At 40.5% G+C, this 23,295-nt stretch overlaps 1 protein-coding gene across 1 annotated transcript in view; it reads left to right on the top strand.

The window, feature by feature from the left end:
- The window catches only part of LAMA2 (laminin subunit alpha 2), a 434,604-nt gene that overhangs the window by 374,056 nt on the left and 37,253 nt on the right, over positions 1-23,295 (top strand). Inside the window, exons 48-54 of the mRNA XM_019538207.1 lie at positions 3,165-3,324; positions 10,960-11,084; positions 13,172-13,334; positions 16,136-16,280; positions 17,444-17,582; positions 20,599-20,610; positions 22,959-23,079. Coding sequence (XP_019393752.1) covers positions 3,165-3,324; positions 10,960-11,084; positions 13,172-13,334; positions 16,136-16,280; positions 17,444-17,582; positions 20,599-20,610; positions 22,959-23,079 — 865 coding nt within the window. The remainder of the gene's footprint in view (positions 1-3,164; positions 3,325-10,959; positions 11,085-13,171; positions 13,335-16,135; positions 16,281-17,443; positions 17,583-20,598; positions 20,611-22,958; positions 23,080-23,295) is intronic.

Genomic DNA, 23,295 nt, shown 5'->3' on the forward strand with positions numbered 1-23,295 from the left:
CTCTTCATTAGACCCAGACCACATTAATGATGAGCTTTTTATCAACCCTCCCCCTCTCTTTCATTGTGCAGCTTCTTTTTCTTAAGAACTATTGAATGTGATTTCTTTCTTTTCCCAGTTTGGCTTTCTTCTTTCTCCTGCTCTGTCTTCAGTCCTCCTGCTTCTCTTCTCTCTCCTCAGTCTCAAAGTCACTTGTTCCACTTATCCTTTCCTCTTCCTTCCTCTGTTTCCAGCTTCACCACTTCACATACTGAAATTTCTCTATCTTCCTCCCCAGCTCTTCCTGCTTGTGGCATCTCCTCCACCATCATGCATTCTGACTCAATATCTTCTTCCTCACTTTCCTGCCTCTGCTGCTCCTCTGTAGACCTAGCTTTATTTGAGACGGACCACAAACATTGGCACTGTAAGTGTTCCTCTTCCCTGCAAGTAACACCCTTCAGTATTTCTTGGCAGCGGTATGTGGCCACGTGTCCTTCATGCCCACACTTTTTCAGAGTTTAAGCAGTCTGAAATACATTATAAACCCTCGGTGTGGCCCTACTTGGGTTACTGGAAGTAAGTGCACTATCTTGCCGGGACTTCTGTCATGCACCCTCTTTGCCACCTGAGCTCTCCACGATCCTGTCTGTATACTGTATTTATCATGTATCTTCTCAACATACATAACTTTTTGTACATAATTCTCCAAACATTTCTCTACCCCCATCTCAAGCATGCCCATGTACATTTGAATAATTATCATCCTTTCTCTTGTCTTTTTCCTGAAATAAAACTTATTTCCCTTTCAGTTCTTCTCTCACCTACTGCTGCATATGTCTTCCAAAAATAACCTTCCTCATAGCCTTCTAAGCTCCAGTACAAAATTTCCTACAACTTCCAATTAGGAAAGGTGACCAGGTTATTAAAATGGTCCACTTCAACATTCAAAACTTCGAACAATATTTTTTCTATAAATTCATATCTATTCATTGTCTGACTTCTGTTCTCCTTCCCCTATTACTACTGTTCTGTAGCAGTAGTAGATTTCTTGCCCCTGCATCTCTCACTTTCTCTTTGCAAATCTGATTTATTCCTCTCACTAGTCTCCCTCTTCCCTTCAATCACTGTTCAATACCTTATTTCTCCCTTCAGACCTCCTCTCCTCTGCCTCCTTTCCTGGTCTTTCTGCCGACCGGAGTTGCTTTCTTCAATAAAGCTTTCTCCAATACAGCATTTTCCAACACCACCAATCCTACCACACTTTTCTTTCCTATCTTCTTTTGTCCCTTTTTCCCCGCCTTTGTCCATCTTCCATCAGACTCTGGCTCTTCTCTTCCATTTGCCAATTCACTTCTTATCTCTTGATCTGCTTCCCCTTCCATAACTGTCACTCTCCTCTCCAAGACTGCCACTATTACTGTTCTGGACTCTGAAAACTCTTCCTCCTCCATCCCAGGGCCCCATCACTATCCTCCCAGTGTTTCTGGCATGAATCCAGGTAGTATACTGGGCTTCTGCCCAGCCACTACACTTGATCTTAGCCAAAGGTAACCAAGAAGTTGTTCTGTTGATTCATTTTTTTTTTTAAATTCTGTTGATGAATTTTTTTTCATATTCCGAGCCAAATGGATTCCAAATCCATGAATCATTCAAAAACCATATATGGCACTATTACGGGCAAACATCCTCCACCCCCACCTGGGCCTTCAGATGTTTCCAAAACATTTGGTGTGCATCCTACATGCAAGCCCAAGGCCAGAGGCATGGGGTTTAGATGCCTCCAAGTTTTGCTTGTCCTCAGCCATATGGCCACAGAAGCAGGCTAGGGAAGAGTCTTCTAGTTCCATAAAGTAGGCATAAAAGATCAACCCACTGGAAACACAAGTGGGAAGGTAAACTGTATGTCATCTCTGCCTAGGTACTAACCAATGCTAAATCAGTAGTTATCCCCTGTGCCTGGGAAAACCACCATGGTGATCATGATATTTCCTGCCATGGCAGGGGGTCGGACTAGATGATCTACTCAGGTCCCTTTCGACCCTAGAAACTATGAAACTATGAAAATTTTTTTTTTTTTTTTTTTTTTTTGAAAATATGGTAGTTCCCCTGTACAGCCCACCTGAATAAGACACATACCAGTGCCCATTAAATGCAATCCCCCCCATCTCTGACTCTTTTTCAAGTCACAGTGAGCCATGACATTGCACACAGTTCACCCAGAATCCCTCTGTCACACATTCTGTCAGCCTGGTGCATATGATTAATGTGGCTCTACCCTCCACAAGGTGAAGCCGTACCAGAGGGCCCTGTGCCTCACCTTCACATAAAATTTTGGAGCATCCCAGGACTTGTGTTAAGAACACCCAGTTTCATTAGTGGGAGCTAATTAGCACATAGATCCTTTGTAGGGACTGTCTGGAGTATACACACATATGAGCAGTGCTAAACTGTGGGGTCACCATGGGGTGGGGGAGTGGCAAAAGTAATTGTGCACTGAGAGAGGGAGCAACAGAGGGATGCCAGGTGAACTCTATGGAGTGTCAGTCTGAACAGTGGTTTCCATTCAATTGCAAATATTTTTCAGCAAGCACCACACCTATAGCTGATACTACATTTATTTTTTATTCTAAGTTAAAGAACAGGAAATGTGTAGAAACTTTTGACAAATCGATAAATAATATTACAAAGCTTAAAAAGACAATTTTAAACGCAACAGGGTAACAATTAAAAATGATGCAGCTTGTGTCTGAGTTTAATAATCACCCAGGGAACTTTATTGTGGAGGATGCAGGTCTCTAACATTACAGTAAAGTAAATTAAAGGACTTCATTAAATGATCACCTACTTCAAAGGAATGAAATTAATCAAATAAACCATAGGAAATTCAGAAATTAATTTGGATCATAGCCTGCTTCATTTATTAAGTCAAGAAACAATTACATGGTGCTGTTTTAGTCTTAGTAATTATCAAAAGTCGAGCTTCTCTGTTTTACTTGTTGAATTCTTAGTTAATGTATACATATATTCAAGGTAAAAAGTGAGGCAAGAAACACCTGCTCTGTGATCCTGTATAGAGCTTTCATGGGTATATGAGAGCAAAGAAACTTCCTTTGACTGTATATGGAAACCTGAACATTACCAGGGGTTTAACTGCAGAATTTGGGGGGTTCTTTGTTTTCAAGGACTGGGAGAAATGGCACAGTATCGGTCCGAGCTCTGGATGGTCCCAAAGCCAGCATTGTGCCAACCACTGTCAGTGAAATCTCCCCACCTGGTTATACTATTCTGGATGTAGATGCAAATGCCATGCTGTTTGTTGGTGGGCTAACTGGAAAAATAAAGGTAAGGTGTTTGCTACCATTGGTGCATTAAATCTTAGGTTTTGATAATTACATAGGCTGCTGTTATTATTGTTAAACATTTATTTTTAATAGCAACTGGGCCTCATGTGGCTAAGTATTGTATTGATTCATAATACAGCTGAGCTCCTAAAACAGCACTGCTCTTGGTAACAGTGTGTGTTCCTCCCAGATACCCAGCTGCTTTAGTTCTCTCTTCTATTTTGTCCCTTCTCTTCAGTATGCCTGTTTCCTTTGTTTCTTTTTCATCATTTTTGGATGCTGGCAGGTACTTGTTCCTTCTGCTGATTCATATAACTCAGGGGCGGGCAATTATTTTGGACAGAGGGTGGCATACCGAGTTTTGGAAAACTGTCGAGGACTGCATGGGTAGCCCCTCCCCTTGACAGGTGCACCATCCCCTGGTCTCCATCCTATGACCAGAAGTCCCACATCCTAACCCCTGACTTTTGCCACCCAAAGTCCCTTCCCCCAGAAGTACTCCTTTCAGTAAGGGGTTTTGCCATCTTGGAACCAGAAAAATACCAAATTATATTCTAAAAAGCAAACATCTATAGCATTCATTAATTTGATTTCAAAAAATATTTTTGTCCTGATGTACATGTGTTTGTGTGGTGTACACAGAGGTGATTGTACAGAGACAATAACTTAAAATGAAGTTTTACTCTTGTATATCATGGGGGGTGCATATAGATTTATGAGGAGCTGTGGGTGTGAGACTATGTGGGGTGTGGGTAGGTATGGGGTTTGTGGGAGGCTAGTGTATGAGGGAGGGTGGCTCAGGTGTATGAGGGGGTGTGGGGGTCTGCATGTATGGCAGTGTGAGGCGGGGTATGGGTGCATGTGTATGGTTGGGTGTGCATGTGGGACTCACCCTATGAACACACACAGACACACACATTGCCCCTGCCTGTATACCTGCGTGCGCGCACACGCGCGCACACACACACACACACACACACACACACACATCTACTGGCATGGCCCCATGCTCCCCAGTCTGGTGATGCAGCTGGGAGCTACATGGCACCAGAGCAGGGTGGGGGAAGGAAGAGAGTGAAGTGGCTAGTCGTGGGATGGGGCTGAGCTGCTCAGTTCTGCTGAGGGCTCCCCCTGGGTCCTACTGCCCCTGCCTCCTGTCAGCTTTGATAGGCAGCCAGGCACAAATAAATATTAATTTACCAATTTTTTTAGGGGCCCCACAGGCTGCATAAAATGCCCTGGTGCATTTAGCCTGCAGGCCGTATTTTGTCTGCCACTGATATACCTCCTCTCCTTTTGTCCACTAATAAATTTTCCAAGCCCTGTTAGTTCAGCTTCACAGGCTATTCTCTCTTCTGGCTGGTTTATCCTTCCACCTGTCTCCTTTTTGGCTTGTCAACTACATCTTCATCCTCTACATCTGCCTTTGCTTCCTAACTATTAGTCCTTTTTTGCCAAATACCATGAATCTGCTTCCCTCTTAATGCCTATCATTGATTTGTCCATCGAGATATCATCACACTAGTGACAGACATCTTCAGTGGAGCATGGTTAGCTATACTACATATATGTTACAACACCTCTTATTATGATCCAGGGAGGTCTGTCACCATCCCTGATTGCCATGTTCCCTGTGTTGGAGATCAGGATACCCTACAAGTGTATCTTCAAGTGGAGACAGTGGACTCACACTCCCTCTTCTGCACTTGCAGACATCTACAGGGAAATCTCTATGCAAGGGATTCCCCCATGCATGCCTGCAAGTATGGAAAGGGGAACTCCCACTCCCCCTTCACATTTGCAGGCATGCACATGGAGGTGCCTCTTCAAGGAATTTCCCCACGTGCCTACAATCACAGAGTGGGGAAATTACACAGTGGTCCCCCCACCCCGCTGCATTTGCAGATGGGAAAAGGGAATCACCTGGGGAGAGAGTCCTTTGGGTGCTGTATGGGGTATCTGTCTGCAAGCAAGAAATCCCTGCTTGCAGACACCCCACCCCAACCCCAACTTTCCCCTCTTACCCACATAGATCTTTGGAGGAACATGGGAAAGTGAGGCAGGCACTCCCAAGGCCTCTTACAGTGTGCAAGACTGGGCACCTCAAGCCCATGGGGCCTCTGCTCCAGGAAGGCTGGAAAGCCAAGGGTAGCTTTATATTTCCCAAGATATCCACCATAAGCAAACAGACATGGGCTGCAATAAAGTGGCCTGATTTAATACTGACTTCTGACATGGCCACAAATTGAGCATGGACATCTGTTTGCTTTCACTTTGTGCAACCTTGAAAATGTTTACAGTAGACCTCTGTGAATTTTTACTCCTCTCTGTTGACTCTTCTTTCTGTTTACCTCCTATGGGCCTTCAGTCACTAGGCCTTCAGGACAGGGATTAATAAGAGAGATGTTAACGTCATGATTTACGTTGTGCAGGGGATGTACAACATTGGCAGCTCTGAAGTTGCATTGTTAGTTATCTGGAGCTCAAAAGTTGTATTTAACTTACATGTGAATGTACTGGAAGTTTATTCTGACTAGACCCAATTTAAATATTTTCAACTGGAAATACTTCCCAGAAAGTGAAATATTTGACAGAAACATTTGACATTTTAATTTTTTGTTTTTATTTTTTTTTAAATGTTAGAAAGGAAAGGAAATGGAGCACTTTATTTCAGCAGCAAATATTGAAATTGTCCATAGTGGTTTGTAGACCTCTAAATGTATCTTTTCACTCTTTGGAACAAAAGCAAAACATTAAAATGTCAAAATTGCCAATTAAACAAAATTCCATTTATGAACAGCTCTAATAGGTGTAGGATGCAAACCTTTGCTATACTTTATTTTGTACAGAATGAATTAAGTTCACATAGTACTTTGTAGGATGCATGCCTACATAAACACAGACACATATAAAGACAAAGGAAGGTTTAAAGGCTACAGATGGAGTATCTGTTGCAAATCTAGATTCCCTTTCCTTAAACCAATTGCTTAAAGTCCAGCTATAACTAAGAAAATATCCATAAACCCTATGGAAGATTTGTGGACCTGACTGTGGGTTTTTATTTGATCAGATCCATTGCTATGCAGTTCTGTACAAGTGAGGTAATTAGCGATGCTAGTCTGAAGTCCAGAAGGTAGGGCAGGGTAGTACCATAAGTTTTTGGCACATTTTCACTTAATGGTGCAATGGGATCTGATCCCCAGTCCCAACAAGCATGCCTCCTGGCATGCCACAGATATATGTCAGGAGGCACGGTTGTGGAATGAGGGATTAGCTCCTAATTGTGCTATGACTACTTGCCTCCTGCACTAGTAAATTGAAGAGTGCCCATGAGTCCAGCTCAGCTAACAATCAGATGATTTTCATTTGACTTCTGGAATGCCACTGGGGACTCAAACTGTTTTCAGTGTAGTCTGGGCTTGGGCTGACAATCAGCTGACTGTTGGCCTCAGCTGGGACAGCCCTGACTCTGGTTCCGGATGGAGGCTGTCCCAGCCGGGCTGAAAATTGTCAAAACAGTACACCCAGCAGCTTTGACTGGGCTGCTGGGTGCAGGGGATCACTGCAGGAATAGGAGGAGAGCTGAAGGGCTTCCCCCAGTGGATACTTTAAACTCTGCCAGGAACCTTGATACCCCTGAATGTAGGAGTGGCAAATTCACTGAAACATTGTAGGGGGGGGAACTTGCAGGAATAAACAGCTATCTTTGTTTACCCTCTCTTCCCCTGCTACCCTGGCAACTGTGAACTGTAAATCTATCTCAGTCTCTATTTTCCTGCTTTCCTAGCCAGGACAAAGAAATTTGGTTCTCCTGTGAACCATAAACAAGAGTCCTTACAGGGAAACAGCTGAAAATAATAATCTGTCAGCTGCTGAAAGTACAGATGCTGCTTCAAACTTGAAGAGAGTACTGAGCCTTCCAAAGCCAGATACAGAATAAGTCCTGCCCAGCCACCAGTCCCTTGGCCTTTGCCAACTCATATTGGCTATGGAGCACAACAGCTCACTGTCTTATCCAAGCCATCTCTTTCTTATACTGTGGTCCTTCAGGAAGTGTGAGAGTGTGTAAGATCTGGTGATGTTCTAGAGTCATGTACTAACTGACAGTACATGATACAGTACTTTTCTAATTTCTGTTTTCAGTGGAATTCAACCAAGTGGGATAAATAGGTTAACAAGTATATTTCTGCTATAATATTCAACAATAAATACTCTTTGTTGGGCTTCAAAGTAAACACTACATTGAGTTCAATGAGGGTAGTTCATAGCTTTCAAAGCTGTATAACTAGCTAAGATCCTGATTCAGGTAATCATTTAATCACATGCTTGAGTCCTTCCTATTCAGAAAAGCAGTTAAGAGTATGCTTAGCTTTATGCATTTATTTAAATCCCATTGACTTAATAGGAATTGTATCACCTATTTAAATTTCAAGATTCTTTATTGAATACTTAAAAAAAATAATCTAACATTTACATTCTTGCAAATCTTGAAAATCACTGAGCTTCAAGAAGCTACTTGCCGGCCTCATTCGGCCTGTTGACCACAAGTAGTTCACCCTAAAGTGAAAAGGGAGGGAAGCATCAGGGCAAAATTAAAAACTAAAAGTTATTATTTTGATTTTAATTCATTTCAGATTTCCTTTTTGAGTTAAATCAAGTGAATCAAGCACAAAATGTAGCAAACACCTATTCGTTTTGTATTTACACAGCTCTAAAGCTTTAAAATGTCCCCACAAATATTTTAACCTAAAGTTGGTGGGGAAGTGTTACTCTGGGACTGAACCTTCGATTTAAATACTAGCTTGAAACAAATTTTTATGTCTGAATTAGGAAGTATAGAGATTCTGGGGGTAGTTGGGGCAATGCTGCAACAGCTTTCACTGCAGCTATGTTAAAGCAAAAATCACTGCCATTGTGAAAATATGCCATTATAAAGGAGTTCATTACATTGAATAATATTTGTGTGTGGTGTTAACTTCTGAACAATCCTTTAAAATTGTATAGGTCTTTCTTTAAACAAAAGATCATTTAAAAGTTATAAATCTCAGAGAACTGATATTCATTTTATTACCTACGACTTTTATTGGGATCTATTGATTGCAATATTCTGAGTAGTATTTCTCCAGAATGTCTATTGTTATTCAATATTCCAACCAGAATATGATACTTAATAATTGCCGTTGCATTTTCAACTTATCAACACAACAGACTTAAATAATCATATATCAAATCATTACCTTCCACAATATAAATTTTGATTTAATTTACAGTGGGTGTATCTACATGTGGACTTTACTACAGAGTTGACTAATTAGCTCTGCATAAAGCATCACAGTCTACACATGCATTGGTATTAGGGCATAGTAAATTAATTAATTCTGCCACAGGATTGCGGACAATGCCATTGTGGACAATACTATCCTATGGTGGAGTAATTTACTCTGCCAACATACAGGTGTAGATGGTGACAGGGACTGGCTGGGGTACAAGGAAGCTAAAGTGTGAGGGCTGACTGCTGCCCAGTCTTGCACTGTAGCACCCTAATACCCTAGCCAGGCCCTCCGCCACCCAACACCACTACCCAGAGCCCAAGGCTGACCCTTGGGGCCCCTTGTGAGCCCTCATCTGCTCCACCCCAGCTCAGAGTGCTGTGGTCCCAGGCGCATGTGTAAATGCTATACCCAGGAGCAGTTGACTCTGGCACAAACCACACCAGGGTTTATTTTGTCACATTAATAGCACATGTAGATGCATCCAGTTTGCTTTATAGATTTCCTTTATAATGAATTTTATTGTTAATGCTTGAATAACATTTCTATTACTACAGCATCCTTTTCCTTTAAAATGCAGCTTAACATATATGCTACGTGAACAACTAACAGAAATAACTTATACGTGGAGCATCATAAACCAAAGATTAAAACAATTACAATAGAATTACTGGGTAGAAAGAAGTGTCAATAGTGAATAAAGATTCTGACACTTAAAAGTGTTTTAAATGGAAAGAATTACTGAGAAGCACGTGGGAAGTATACAATGAGGCAAATATACAGTGGAAGAAATTCAACAGTGAAGTACATCCCCAGTTTCCAGCATGTGCTTAACTCTTCTGCTGAATTAGAGCAAGCCCCAACAAGTCATGCACTAAAATACCAGCTTCCAATCAGAATGAAAATTCTGGAAAGGTTTTTTTTTTGTTTGTTTTTTTAACAGAACCCATTTTATCCATAACCAATGGCGCTACCTGAAAATTGGTCCTTCACCCAGGCAGCCAGAATAAATTATTAACCAGCCTTGTGTAACTGGTTGATTTTGAGAATCTGGGTTCTCAACATTTTCAATGCCTGTACTATGTTCTAGGAAATTCTCTGCGTTAAAAAGAAAAAACATGTTAAATTTGCTTCCTTCTCTTGAAATAAGTTTGGTTGTTACCATATGTGCAGTTGTTAAATGCACAAGATGAAGTCCTACAAAAACTCTTATCTTTTCACTGAGCAGCTTGTATAAAATGCTGAATCTCCTTGGGCATTTAACAAGGTCAATGATACTTTAAAAACCACTTTCTGTCTCTCAGATCTACTGTTTCATATCACTGGGTCACAGTCTGCGTGATCAGACAGAGTTGAAGCTTTGCCCTGGGATATAATACAAAATCCCTTTTTGTCTGTGCCTCTGCAGAGTTCTTTATTTTTTTTAAATGTTCCTTTTTGGTTTTAAAAAACATTTATCATTTTACTTGCTTAGACATGAAATTCTCAAAAGTGACATTAAGTTCATACTTGTTGCTAATTAAAACATTTACAATTACCTTGAGAAATATCACCAATGCATTAAATCTTTCAAGTCATACTCTTGTTTGAAAGTTTTCAAGTTGCTCTTCTCTATATTCTTCAGGTTAATATTCTTAATATTCTGAGAAAACAGCAGGTGCTTGTGTGTGTCAATTGCTAAGTTTGTACATTTAAAATCAGCTCATATTGATGAAGTATAATTTAAAATGAAACTATATAATTCTAGAAGGATGAACAATTCTGTACATTGTCAAATCAAATGAGAAAGGCCCTAGATAGTCTACAGAAACCTAGCCTAGTGGGTTTTGGTATGTGGGGGCTTAATTTTGTTTGACCATCCCCATTTTTGGTAAATCTAAAATCGGGTTTTCCCCATGTTTTGCTAAGTGGGTTAACAGTCAGTCTTTCAGCTTGGAAGATGTTGGTTCAGTTTCCTGTCCTTCCCTTCCCAGACCTTCAAGGACTACAAATACTGTAGAGACAGGTTGTTTGTCTTATCCATGATTAGCTAAGAAAAAACACTGATAGACTCCAAAAAAGGGCCTAGCCTTCCATAAGTGAAGGATGCTAGTTATCATAATGGTTGGGGAGGCAAACTGTGCAGTAAGACCATGGGGAGAACCAAAAAGCCTCCTTCCTCTACCTTCTCCCCAGTCTCATAATCTGCCTTCCTGTACTACTACAAGCTTTCCAGTTCTTTAAAAGGGTTTGTCAGACAAGAATGATGTTTCATTAAAAAACTCCAGTCACTTGCAGTATTTGTCATGTCCATTCCACATTATGTTTTGAAGATAATGGATGACTTCAACTACATTCTAACTAGCTCCATAATTTCCTATTTGCAGAAGTCAGATGCTGTAAGAATCACTACCTTCAATGGCTGTATGGGTGAAACATACTTGGACAGCAAGCCCATAGGACTGTGGAATTTCAGGGAAACTGAAGGTGACTGTAAAGGATGTGCTGTCAGGTTAGTAATGAACTGGCTGCTTCTTATGCTTTTCACTCTTCTTTATAAACTGTTTGTGACAATGCACATTTATGTTGTGGAGCAAGTAATACAAAGATCTTCAACATCCCACAACAAGCCTTGTAAGTTTCATTAGTACAGTGTACAAAATTCATAAAATTAAAGGGATTATTAAAAATGATGTTAAAAGAATGCCAAAAGAGATACCGTCTAATTCATTTAAAGAATAAGGTTAATCATACCTTAATGGGTTCTAGACAAATGGGGAGAGTACTGTGGCCTGAGGCTTTGTTGCAAAACACACTTAAATTGCAGGAAAATTCCTACTGACTTCAATGGGCTTTGGATCAGGCCAAAAGAAAAGTAAGGGCTAGAGTCTAGATTCACAAAAGGGACTTCAGCATTGGAAATGCTTTCTGCCTCCTAGAATGGAATCTGTGACCCTGGGTTATATGCCTAACCTCAGCTTATGGACAGTTAGACACTCTCTGATTGGTATTTCCTCATGAGAGCTAATACATAGGCCCCCTCTACACATGGAGGTATGGTAGGATCTAATGCACACATGCATGGCAGGAGGTGCAATTGTGGATTGTACTCTTGCTGGTACAATGCACTGGGGGAAGCAAACTCCCACAGCTGGGATCTCCACACACCCTAGTTGAGGGGCTCCCAGCCATGGGGGCACCCATGCCCCCTAGAGCAAGGTATCACCACCGCAGTGATCTCCCCACCCCAATGGTGCATGAAACATCCATGGTGGGAGGATCACAAAAGGGGCAATCCTCCTACCACAGTGGTGAATTAAACTATAAAGTTAGTGTACATTTTCAAGGTGTAATGTTACAGCTGGTTGGAGCTTTTTATTGTGATAAGTATTTTGCATTTGTAATTGGTTTCAAGGTAATTGTGTAATTAACCGGTTATTTGTGTGATACATGTAACATGTAGAGGGGGTCATAGACTCACCTAAGCTAGCCAACAGGAAATGCTGAACATAAAATGGACCTTCAATCCCACACTTCTTGGGACCTTATGTGCCTAACTCCAAGGCCATGAAAGGGGCCCATGGTAGTGATCCCTTTTATCCCATCGTTCAGGGGCCAGAGCATTTTCCCAGGAAGTGAGAGACCTAGGTTCAATATTCATAAGGCCAAAGAAAAGAGACCAGGACTTTCTAAGTCAGTGATTAGGTCACTCTCCTGGGAACAAGGAAGCTCTAAGCACTAGCTGTAGATTTCATCCAAGAACTATTTCATTTTAAACCCTTAAATAACTGTTGGACCAGACGCTTTCCAGAGGGAAGGTCTTGTGATTGGACTCACCCTAGAAGTCTTGAGCTCCAATAGGTCATTTTTCCTTATATCACAAAATTTGTGGGATCTAGGATGGTGGATGGGCTCTGTGGGTGTCTTCTATATACTCCTCCTTTCTTGAAGGGGTGTCAGCCTCCCCATTGTGGAAACCTGGTATATTACAAAATTGAATCTAGAAAATAGCAAGAACTAGCAGGCCTGTTGTTAGTCAAGGCTCCTGGCTGAGCAGAGATACTTGAGATTCTTGTGGTTAGGGAGGATCTGTACTGGGTGTCATGTTCCCTCCAAGCAGGAGAGTCATGTTGTCTCTTTTTGATTGAATAAGTCTTCAATTCTTTTTGGGGACACTTTCAAAAAAAAGTTGGAAGTGCACCACCCAGAATAATCTATAGCTTAGCAAATAGAGTATTTTCCTGGAAGGAAAAAGGTGTGAATTTGAGACCCTTAAGGCTAAGGGGGTCATTGAACTTTGATCCTCCCACATCCTTGGTACATGTACTGATCTCTGAGGTATTGAAAAAAAGTGGAGTACCACCTTATCTGGCTGTTTTTCCATGATTAAGATGAGATGTCTGTCATTGTACATTTCATAGTTTGTATCAGTTTCCTGATCTTCCCCCTCAAACATCTCTGTTTAGTATTTCATGGGCTGTGTTTAAGGTTCAGGGGTCAAACTGTGTTAGTATAAAAACAAAATCTCTTCAGATTCCTTTTTCACATGCAGAAATAGGGAAGACTGGTTGGAAGCTGAGGACTGTCCTTCTTTTCTAGCCCACAGGTGGCAGACAGTGAGGGAACAGTTCAGTTCGATGGAGATGGTTATGCTATGGTGAGCCGTCCAATCCGCTGGAATCCCAATGTCTCCATGGTCATGTTCAAATTCAAGACCTTCGCTTCTAGTGCTCTGCTGATGTACCTTGCCACACAGGACTTGGTAAAAAAACCAAAAAAAACCAAGCAAACAAAAAAACCCCTTCTCATGAGGTTTTACTCTTATTTTGCGATGGCTGAATTCTAGGACAGCACATTCCTTTTAAGTGCATATCCTTCAGCCTGAAAAGGGTATGCACTTACCCAGATTATATGCTTACCCTTACTTAGTGAATACATACACTCATTAACTAGAGAATAGCTTGCTGTCAACTGCTGTCAGTACTGTCATACTAGCATCTCTGCAACTAGCCAGTCCTGTCATTTTCAAGGCTTCTAATGCCAGCACTCTGAGACCTGCTAAGCCCTTCACCATTTTTGCTATCGATTGTTATGGTCAGTTAGATTACAAACTAGATAGCAGAGCTGAAGATGCTGTCCACTAAAGCGGTTTATGTATTCAATTAATATGAAGATAACCAGTGTTCATTAATAATGTAAACGTGAGGCAAACACTTAGATTTCTATTGTGTTCTGCAACTAAGGAAGCTATGGTCTTATCTGATATGTATGTAAGTGGAGCTGACTGAGTTCACAAGAAGAACTGGAAGTTTTTCTTTAAAAGTATGTACTTTTAAGATGCTGGTTGATTCTTCAGTGGTGGAAGAGGGTTTTGTGGCACAGGAGCTGAAGAGTCTGAAATGACTGGTACATGACACCAGAAGTATTCTAATCGACTGACCTAAGTTTGGGTATGTGAGTGAGGGGAGTTGTGAAGTGCACATATTTAAATTCATCCTCACCCAGCTGAAGTCAACAGGAGTTTTATCACTGACTTCAATGAGGCCTAGATCCTCCCCAAGTTTCCAGTGGTACAAATTACCAAAATCATGCCTGGGAAATGATAGATACATCTAAGGACTGTACTAAAGGACAAAAGGAGTGGTGGGGAAAATAAAGTAATAATTAAGAGAGTATTTATGCCTAATACAACTGGCAGGACAGGTGCCAGGCTTATGACCATGGTGGCGGTGGTCACCCTGGGGCTTAATACTAAAGATTCATACAAAAGCTAGGGAGTCAGGAGCAAGCAAGATCATGAAGCCAGAATCCCAACAAAGCCACAAGACAGGAGAGCTGGAGCAGACTAGGCAAGAAATAAGAAAAAGGGGTCCACACTGAATCCACAAGCCATGTCATCAGGGACAGTGGCTGGAGTCTGGAACAAAGAACCAATGGGCAGAAACTAAGAACAAAGATTCAGACAGGAGACAGGAGCTAGATAGAGGCATCTGCTGAGTAGCTCTCTGGGCACTGAGGCCCTAATAAGCCTACCTGCTGCTTTGACTTCTGGCAGTAACCTTCTCCCTATAGCTCATTTCAGGACCAGGATTGTAAGAATTCAGGTTTTAAAGTTTCCAAGATTCTGAGGACATGACATGATTCTGAGGCCTTTGAGACTCTGGGGTCACAGCCATGGAGAACCTTGCGTGGCTCTGGGGTAACAGATGAGGAGAGCCTATGATGCTCTTGGGGTGCTCCTCAACAGTAAGGCTGGAACTGGGATGTGACAAGTTACTGTGGAGCTTGACACTAGAGTTTCATGAGCCAGGCAATCAGGAGCAGACACCATAAGGAGACAGTAATATCACAGGTGGGGGATCAGGAGTGGTTAAGATAAGGAGCCAGCAGCAGGGGTCTAGGCTGGATTCATGCAGGTAACCAGGGCTAATTACCCTGCCTGCTGCCCTGCATCTTGACAATAGAGAAACTAAAAGTCAGTCAACAACATGTGATAGTGATACTTAAAAAGAAGAAGAAGAAGAAAATTGCAATTAGGTTTATCATGCCACAGTTGGTCATTTTAGACATGGCAGAATGGTTCATAAAATAATCTCCCTCTGAAAATGTGGTCTCACAGTAGGAAACAATCATTGAGAATCCCTGCCCTAGTGATTTGGGAATAGACATGAGTAGGTATCTGTAGTTCAGGTTTTATCAAATGTTCCCATTTCTCCTCTCCCAAAATTGAGTATGTATATAAATATAATCATTCTCACACTTTTGCTTAATCCAAGTATTGTTCATGTTTCACCACTCCAAACATTCCTTTTAATTGTAGAAAGCAGAATAAAAAGCCTCGGTCTTACAGAACAGTCCATGAACAAGACAGACTTAAACTTTTCAGAAGGACTAATGCCCCTGAGGCGGTAATCTCCCATTTCTTAAATCCTGTCTTTCACAGATCCCTGACTCCTTAATAGGTTAACAATTCTTCTAGCCACTGTCTGCCTCAGCTTTTGTAGTTCATTATACTACAGCTCCAGTCATCCACCAGTACTTGCAATTTAGACATCAACACCTGAGGTTGACTAGAATTACAGCAAATTGCACTGCACTGTGCTATCTCGGGGACATTACCTGTTAGAATCCATACCACCTCTTTCCTGCTATTGCTCACCAGGCTCAGTAAATTAAGGTTGGCTCAGACATGTCTACTCACACTGCAATCATATCTCCTGATTGCAGTTCAGGAGTACCCTCAAAGATAAGTGTAGTTTTCAGATAATTGTAGGCTATAGCCTGTCCTTCAGCCTGACAAGACAAATATAAAGGACAACCCACCAGTTTAGTAGGTGACCTGCCTGAGCAGGTAGGTAGTAAAGAAAGCAACTCACTGACAGCCCACTTCAGAGTACTGCAGTTACAGACATCAAATGCCCGAGTAGTTTCACATGTTTAAAATATACCTTTATAGTGTCACTCAGAAAATGGAACAATTGCTTAATGTCAGATATTGCCTATCAGAACAGAAATCAGCATTCAGCATGTCTAAATCATGCGTCTAATCTGTCTCATTAACAGAAAGATTTCATGAGTGTAGAGCTCAGTGATGGGCGCATAAAAGTTAGCTATGACCTGGGTTCAGGTACAGCTTCTGCTATCAGCAACCAAAAGCACAATGATGGGAAATGGAAATCATTCACCTTGTCAAGAATTCAAAAACAAGGTGAGTTCCTATAGTGATAACACCTTAAGTTTCCTAATTACCCTACCAAGTACAGCTAACCATCTAATCACTGTGAAGATGATGTATAAAATTGCTGGGTTTAAAAAGTTCTGGAAGAAAGTGATTTAGCAACTTCTTTTGCTTAGATTACAGGTGGCTTAGGTGAGATGTGCCTGATTGCAGTGTCAAACAGGTCTTTTATGATTTTCTTTTGAAACCAGTAGCTTAATTTCCGGGCATAATTCTCCTTTGCAGCTGGCTAAATTACTTTCAAAAATACATTTGAGTAAAAATGTTTTTTTTTTTCCCAAACAGTACCCTGATCTTGTTCAAAGTTCATTAAAAAAAAAAAGCCGACATAGTTTCTAATAGAGAAGGAGTTAGTTTTATGCTGTACCCCACCTTTCATAGCCTGAGTATCCCACACTACTTTAAAAAGTAATGAGTTAAATGCTGGCAGTGCAGTACCTGGGTAGACAAACACAGCAACCATAAAATATTCATTTGCAGTGTATCATACACTGAGACTGAACCTGGATTACAAAGGTTAGGAATGTTTTTCAAAAATGCTGTTGTGTCTTTAACCTTTAATTTTATAAAATATAAACCTAAGAAAGGACTGCAGAGCACTAAGGAGGAAGTATGCCTGTATATCCACTCTGTTTTGGCCTTTGATGACACCGCTGAGCCTTCTAACAGTTGTGGAAATTATGTTTTAAGAGCTGCTTGGTTTGTTTGTGTGATGTAAGCTGAGATAATCAAAAGAATTATGCTTGGGATGCTGAACAGAAATCATATGTTAAAGAGCTTGCTTATGGCTGAACTGGGTTGCATTGAAACCAACGATTTAGAGCTTCAATGATCTGTCCCATTTTGATTTTGTCTGGCACGCTTTACTGAATAAAGTACTAACACTGAGAACAGACCAAATTGGATTGGGAATAAAATATATTTTAAAATAACCGGGATTGTTTTGGCATTTTAGCAACAGAGAAAAAGGTGGGGTTCCTTCTAGTAGCCAGCCCCTCACTGCCCAAATAATTGATAATTTGTAAGTCAATGTCAGTCATTCCAAAAAATGATTCTTCTGAGGTTTTCACAGACCAAATTAGAACAGTATTGTTTAAGATTGTTTTAAAAACTTTTACCAATTGTTTTTCCAGCCAACATATCAATTGTAGACCTAGACACGAATCAGGAAGAGACTATAGCCACAATTTCTACAGGAAGCCACTTTGGACTTAACTTGAAAGTGGATGAGAAAATATATTTTGGTGGATTGCCAACACTGAGAAACCTGAGGTAAGTGGGGGTGAAAATAACATCTTTGCCTATGGCAAGAAAGGGGAGAAAGTATAATTTTATTCTTTATGCTTATTTATTCTCAGTTCACTTGCAATGAGAAAATGGTGAATTCTATTTAAATTGAAGGACTAAAGGTACCAAGCACTGATGCTCTTGACCGATAACATCCTAAGTGCCATTGCATTCCTTAAGCTGTCTTAAGTTGTTCACTGCTTCAATCAAATACAGCATGAGCCAGGAAAATAGCCTCCTGTTTCTGTGTAGAATGGCAATATTGTAGCTGAGCTTTTCTTAGTGCTTTCCTTTCTTTCCGAGAGGAATGCAATTTGCAGCTCAAAACTTGTATGACCAAACTGAGGTCTTGTCCTGCCCTGACCTAAACATGTATTTAAAGTTACGCATGGGTAGTCCTACTGAAGTTGAGTATTGCTTATGAGTAAGCCTCTGCAGAATCCAGACTACTATCAGCATTTATGTAAAACATATTTCTGCCTGTAGTTACTCTGAAATCCATTTGAGGACAAAAGTTCTAGTTTTGAACTCTTACTCAAAACTGTCATTGTGTTCAGGAATTATTCTGAATATACTTAAAATATTATATAATATGCTTTATATATACTGAACCTTGGTTATATTTTTTTCTGAAGATCAAATATTCAACTGCTTACTCCAGCAAAGCAATCACTGTAAATATTATTATGTATCAAAGAGATCATGTTATTTTCAATATGCTTTAATATTTGTTAATTGAAAAAATATATGCTGGAATGCAATAGGTGCTTTTCAGGGCTGTTGGTTGTAACCATGTTGGTCTAAGATCACAGGCATAGGTGCTTTTAAATAACCTGAAAAACCATTGTGAAGTTGAAATGAACACTCAGAAATTTTAGAGAGGAAAGGACCCCTCTGTGGCTCAATGGGCAGATGAACTATAACAAAACCAAGACTATTAGTCAATGTTAGCTTCATCTACATGTCATAATGACATTCTTAACATCACCTTGTGCATAACGAAGCCTATCTGTGGATCAGTAGGATGCTTCACGTCAAAAGGGAAAACAGGCATATTTGCTAATGTACTAGTTAGCTAATTTTCATTTATTATACCTCTGATGTCAGTTTACGCTCTAATAAAAGGACCCAAGCTGTTTCACTCATAAAATATCATGTTATATTATGCAATATGCAGTGGTGTCTGCCAAATTATGTGCAGAAATTATTCGTACATATACCGTTTTGTCGTTGCTTAGGAAACCAAGTACACCAGAGCAGAGCTCATGAAACTGTGATAGACAAGGTTCTTTGGGTAAATGTAATATCTTTTATTAGATCAACTAAAAAGCTGGAAAAAGTGTTCTTTGCAAGCTTTTGGGCATAAACCCCCTTCTTCAGGCATAGGGAGAGTCTGGTGGTGTTTTTTGTGCTCTCCTGGGTGGAATGGAAGCCAATATGCAAAATGCAGGTCTGTGAAAATGCAAATGCATGGCAAAGAGGATCAGATGGAATGGGAGACGATAGGTGTGAGATACGTAGGTGTGGGGGCAAAGGGGAATGTTGAGCTCCTGATAGAATGTAGCCAGTAAAATGCAGACAGGTTACCTGGGGTTATCAGATGACAGGCAGGTTATAATGTGCCGTCCATAAAGCACCGAACTTCACCAAGTTCTTCATCAGAATCAAACTTCCTATGGCACAAAGCACACCAAATGAATCCAGACCATGGCAGGACAATAAAAAACTTGCCAACACATCTCCACCACTCCCACAATAACTATATCCTACAACGGAACCATCACCGTTGCTGGATCTTACACCTGCACCTTCTGAAATGTTGTATATCTCATCCAGTGCACTGAATGCCCTGATGGAAAATATGTAGGAGAAACCAGACAACAACTGCGCACCAGAATGAACACACACACTAGAAATCTATCAAAGGCAAGAATACCCAGTTACTGGTGGGTGCCCACTTCTCACAAGACAGCCGCTCTCTCTCCAGTTTCTCAGTTCTAATCTTCAAAGGGAATGTATAAAACACCTTTTGTAGATGAGCCTACAAACTTCACTTCATCAATCTACTGGTCACAAACAATCATGGACTAAATATAGTCATTGGATTTATGGCACATTATAACCTGACTGCCACCTGATAACACCAGGTAACCTGTCTGCATTTTACTAGCTACATTTTATCACCAGCTCAACCTTCCCCCTCCCTCCCCCAGCAACCTACCTGTCTCACACCTGTTGTCTCCCATTCCCTCTGATCCTCACTGCCATGTATTTGCATTTTCACAGACCTGCATTTTGCATTTTGACTTCTATTCTTTCAAGGAGAGCACACAAAACACCATCAGATTCTCCCAATGCCTGAAAAAGGTGTTTGTGCCCCAAAACTTGCAAAGAACATTTTTTCCAATTATTTAGTTGGTCTAATAAAAGATATCCCATTCACCCAATGAACTTTGTCTGCCTACATCCTTAGACCAACATGGCTACAACCAACAACCCTAAAGCATGAAACTGTAGTAAACATTTTGCCTACAGCTATGATTCATCAGTCATGACTTGGTGCAAGATGCATATTACAGGAAATCCTGACCAAAGAGAGAGTCTGAGCTGCTGGAAGCAGGAGACATTGCAGTACCTGTGACTTTGTAAATGCGCCAGACTGAGTGCTAGTCCCAGACCTGTCTCTTGCCAATTTCTTTGATATGATTTTCTCTTAGTCATGACATATTGTAGCAAAAAATAATAAGAGTTTATTGATCTAAATTAAATTTTAAGGCAGACTGTTGGGAAGGGGGGTGACATTGTTAATTATTCTAGCCTGACAATGTCTGGGGCATATGTATACAAATTAAAAGAATCTCACTACCCCAACATCTGTTTCCACTTGAGTTATCTAAAATCTGTTTCAATCTGAAATGTTCTGAATCTTGATAAGGAATGCTATTTGCTGCAATGAATATAATTAAAAGTAATGTTGTTTTGTCTTTCTTTTTTATCCTAGTATGAAAGCAAGGTAAAGATAATTAATTATCTGCATGACTTGCATGAGTTAAGTGCAGCTTGGGTCAGGAAGCAGCGTGTGGGTACTATCTATACCAGCTGTTACCCTGGGGCTGTTAATTCAGCAAGTGGCTCCTGCTGCAACAAGCAAAGCTGCTCCTAAGTGCTTAACGCTGTCATGCTGCGTGCTGTGCACACACCTCCAGAAACAACTTTCTAGCTTCTTTACACAGCTGCTTATTTCTGCTGTGTTATATTTTTTGCTTATTATATTGGGGTTCTGCAGAAACAAAATGGGGTGCCAGCTGTGTTTAAAAGTTGACTTCCACTCTCCATAAAGGCAGTATAGTTCCATGGGGTCAGGGGCCTCCATGCAGGGACTGCTGCAACCTTCATTTCTGAATGCAATAGGAACAGTAGATACACATCTGTGTGGAACTTGCCAGCTTGGGTTTAAGGGCAGGGAATTGACACCTTTTGGGTTGGTTTCAACCCACCTGTTTCTTTTGGCTTGGTTTGTGTTTCTGAATTTTACTTTGGACTATCCCAAACTTCCAACTTAACAGAAAAAAGAAAAAAAGAAAAGAAAAGTCGTGAACCTCAGAAAATATCTGGATGAAATTTCACCTTGTTGGGGAATTCATACAACTACAAAACCAGGGAATGAAGGAGATGAGTCACATATTTCATAGCCTACAGTTAGGAGTTGTAGGATGAGAAATGCAGATTTTTTAAACCAGACATGGTAGTGTAAAAGGTGGGGTGAGAGAAAGTGGGGAATGCTCTGTGGAGGCCACAGACTATCCACCATATGAGCATTTGTGCAGTGTGGCTGTGTTGGGCAACTGAAAGCAATGGCTGGCAGTGAAATAGCAAAACAGCTCTGCTACCAGGGAGATCAATCTATAAAGAAGCAGTAAAAAAGGGGGTGAAAAGATTTGAAAGTGAAAGGCAAGTATAACCAGATGGATACAAATAAAGCACAGGGAGAGTGATTTTAGTAAATCAGATGCTTACTTGAACTTGGATAAAGGATGCAAAACTGTCAGAAACTATGCTGTGCTTGCTGAGATGGCTATAATGCAAAGAATGGCTTTCATTTCCAAAATGTACAGTTGCAAATCATCTATGTTAAACCATGTAATTCTGTAATTAACATCCTTGAAAACCATTCAAACTGTTTTTCCAGGGTGCTGAATCTTAGTTCCTTTGATACTTTTGGAATATTTTTTTCTTTTGTTTGGGTGGTCAGATTGTCCATATGTCCTATGAGGAGTGTGTGAAGATCTACAATGGCTGTAATAACATGTATTGGTGAATTAACTACAAGTACTGTTGCTCCTTTTGGATTGTGACTTAAAAGGCTTCTATTTACAGTAGAAGTGGAGTTCACGGAACATTTTTTTTCCTGTCAGATTGGTGGCAAATGAATGTAATAAAGTACAAACTTAGCCTCAATTCTTGGGGCTTGATTTAGTGACCTCAGAACAGAAGCATCTATAACCAGCATGCTGGTTATAGTGGAATTTTCAGGGCTTTTGTCATCTTGCCTGTCATTGAAATACCATGTAAACTATAACATAGGTGTTCTGCAATTACTTTAGAATACTCTTCCTGTATTGGGCATATAATTAGTTTCCAGATCACAACCCAAGCGCTTTGTTTTCTTTGACTTTTCAGGAAAGGATATTGCAGCTGAAATATACCATAGCTTTTATAAAATGGTGTTTAAAAATAAAAATGAGGAATAGTTAAGTAATGAATCTCAGCCAATGTGAACATGATGGGCTCCCAAAACAAGAAAAACTATTTTATCAGAAAAAGTATCCAGGACTCAGAATGAAATATTCTTGCAGTTTTTGGCAAATATTTCATCCTAAACATCTACAGTTATGAAAGTCTCTCTTTCATCAAGATCTAGTGTGCATACAGATGAAAGAAACATTTGTCTTCCAGTCAAGGTCTTTCCTTGTTGTTATGATTTCCCAGCCTGCATCTTTCTGCCTTGCCTAGAGAACAACTACCTACTTATTTCATAGTTCACTGTGTTTAAACACAAAAGGTGACAGCATTCCTTAAAAAAGCAGAGAAAAAAGGACTGTTCTCAGTGGAGATGAGATAAATATCCCTTTACACCTTTGATGAATGATGGAAAACAGAATGCACTGTGAGCTGATGGATGATGAAAGGCAGAATGTACTCAGTGTGTGCATGCACCCATTTAAAAAACTACAACAAAGTCTCTCTGGGACCATGAATGCACAAGTGTGTATATGTGCGGGTGCGGGAGTACCTGCTCAAGAAAGTCTATAGATTTGTCTAGGAAAAATGTTGCATTTGATTTTAATATTGTTTTTGCAGGCCTGAAGTGAATTTAAAGAAATATGCTGGTTGCCTCAGAGATATTGAAATTTCACGAACACCATATAATATACTAAGTAGCCCTGATTTCGTAGGCATAATCAAAGGCTGCACACTGGAGGTAAGTCCATCTCTCCATCTCCTATATGCTTTGGCCTCAGAGGGTAAAAATATTGTCTGGCGTGGCTAATAGAATGACATTAACCATATATTTCAGAAATGGTGGGATTTTGAAAAGCACTAACTTAGCTTTTGCTCCAACTTACACAAGTCAGTGGGAGTCATTCATTGATTTTAATGACAACAGGTTCCGGAAAATTAGGAGCATGTTTTGAAA

Source organism: Crocodylus porosus, unplaced genomic scaffold (genome assembly GCF_001723895.1).
Source record: "Crocodylus porosus isolate Cpor-Errol unplaced genomic scaffold, CroPor_comp1, whole genome shotgun sequence".
Classification (NCBI taxonomy): Eukaryota; Metazoa; Chordata; order Crocodylia; family Crocodylidae; genus Crocodylus; species Crocodylus porosus.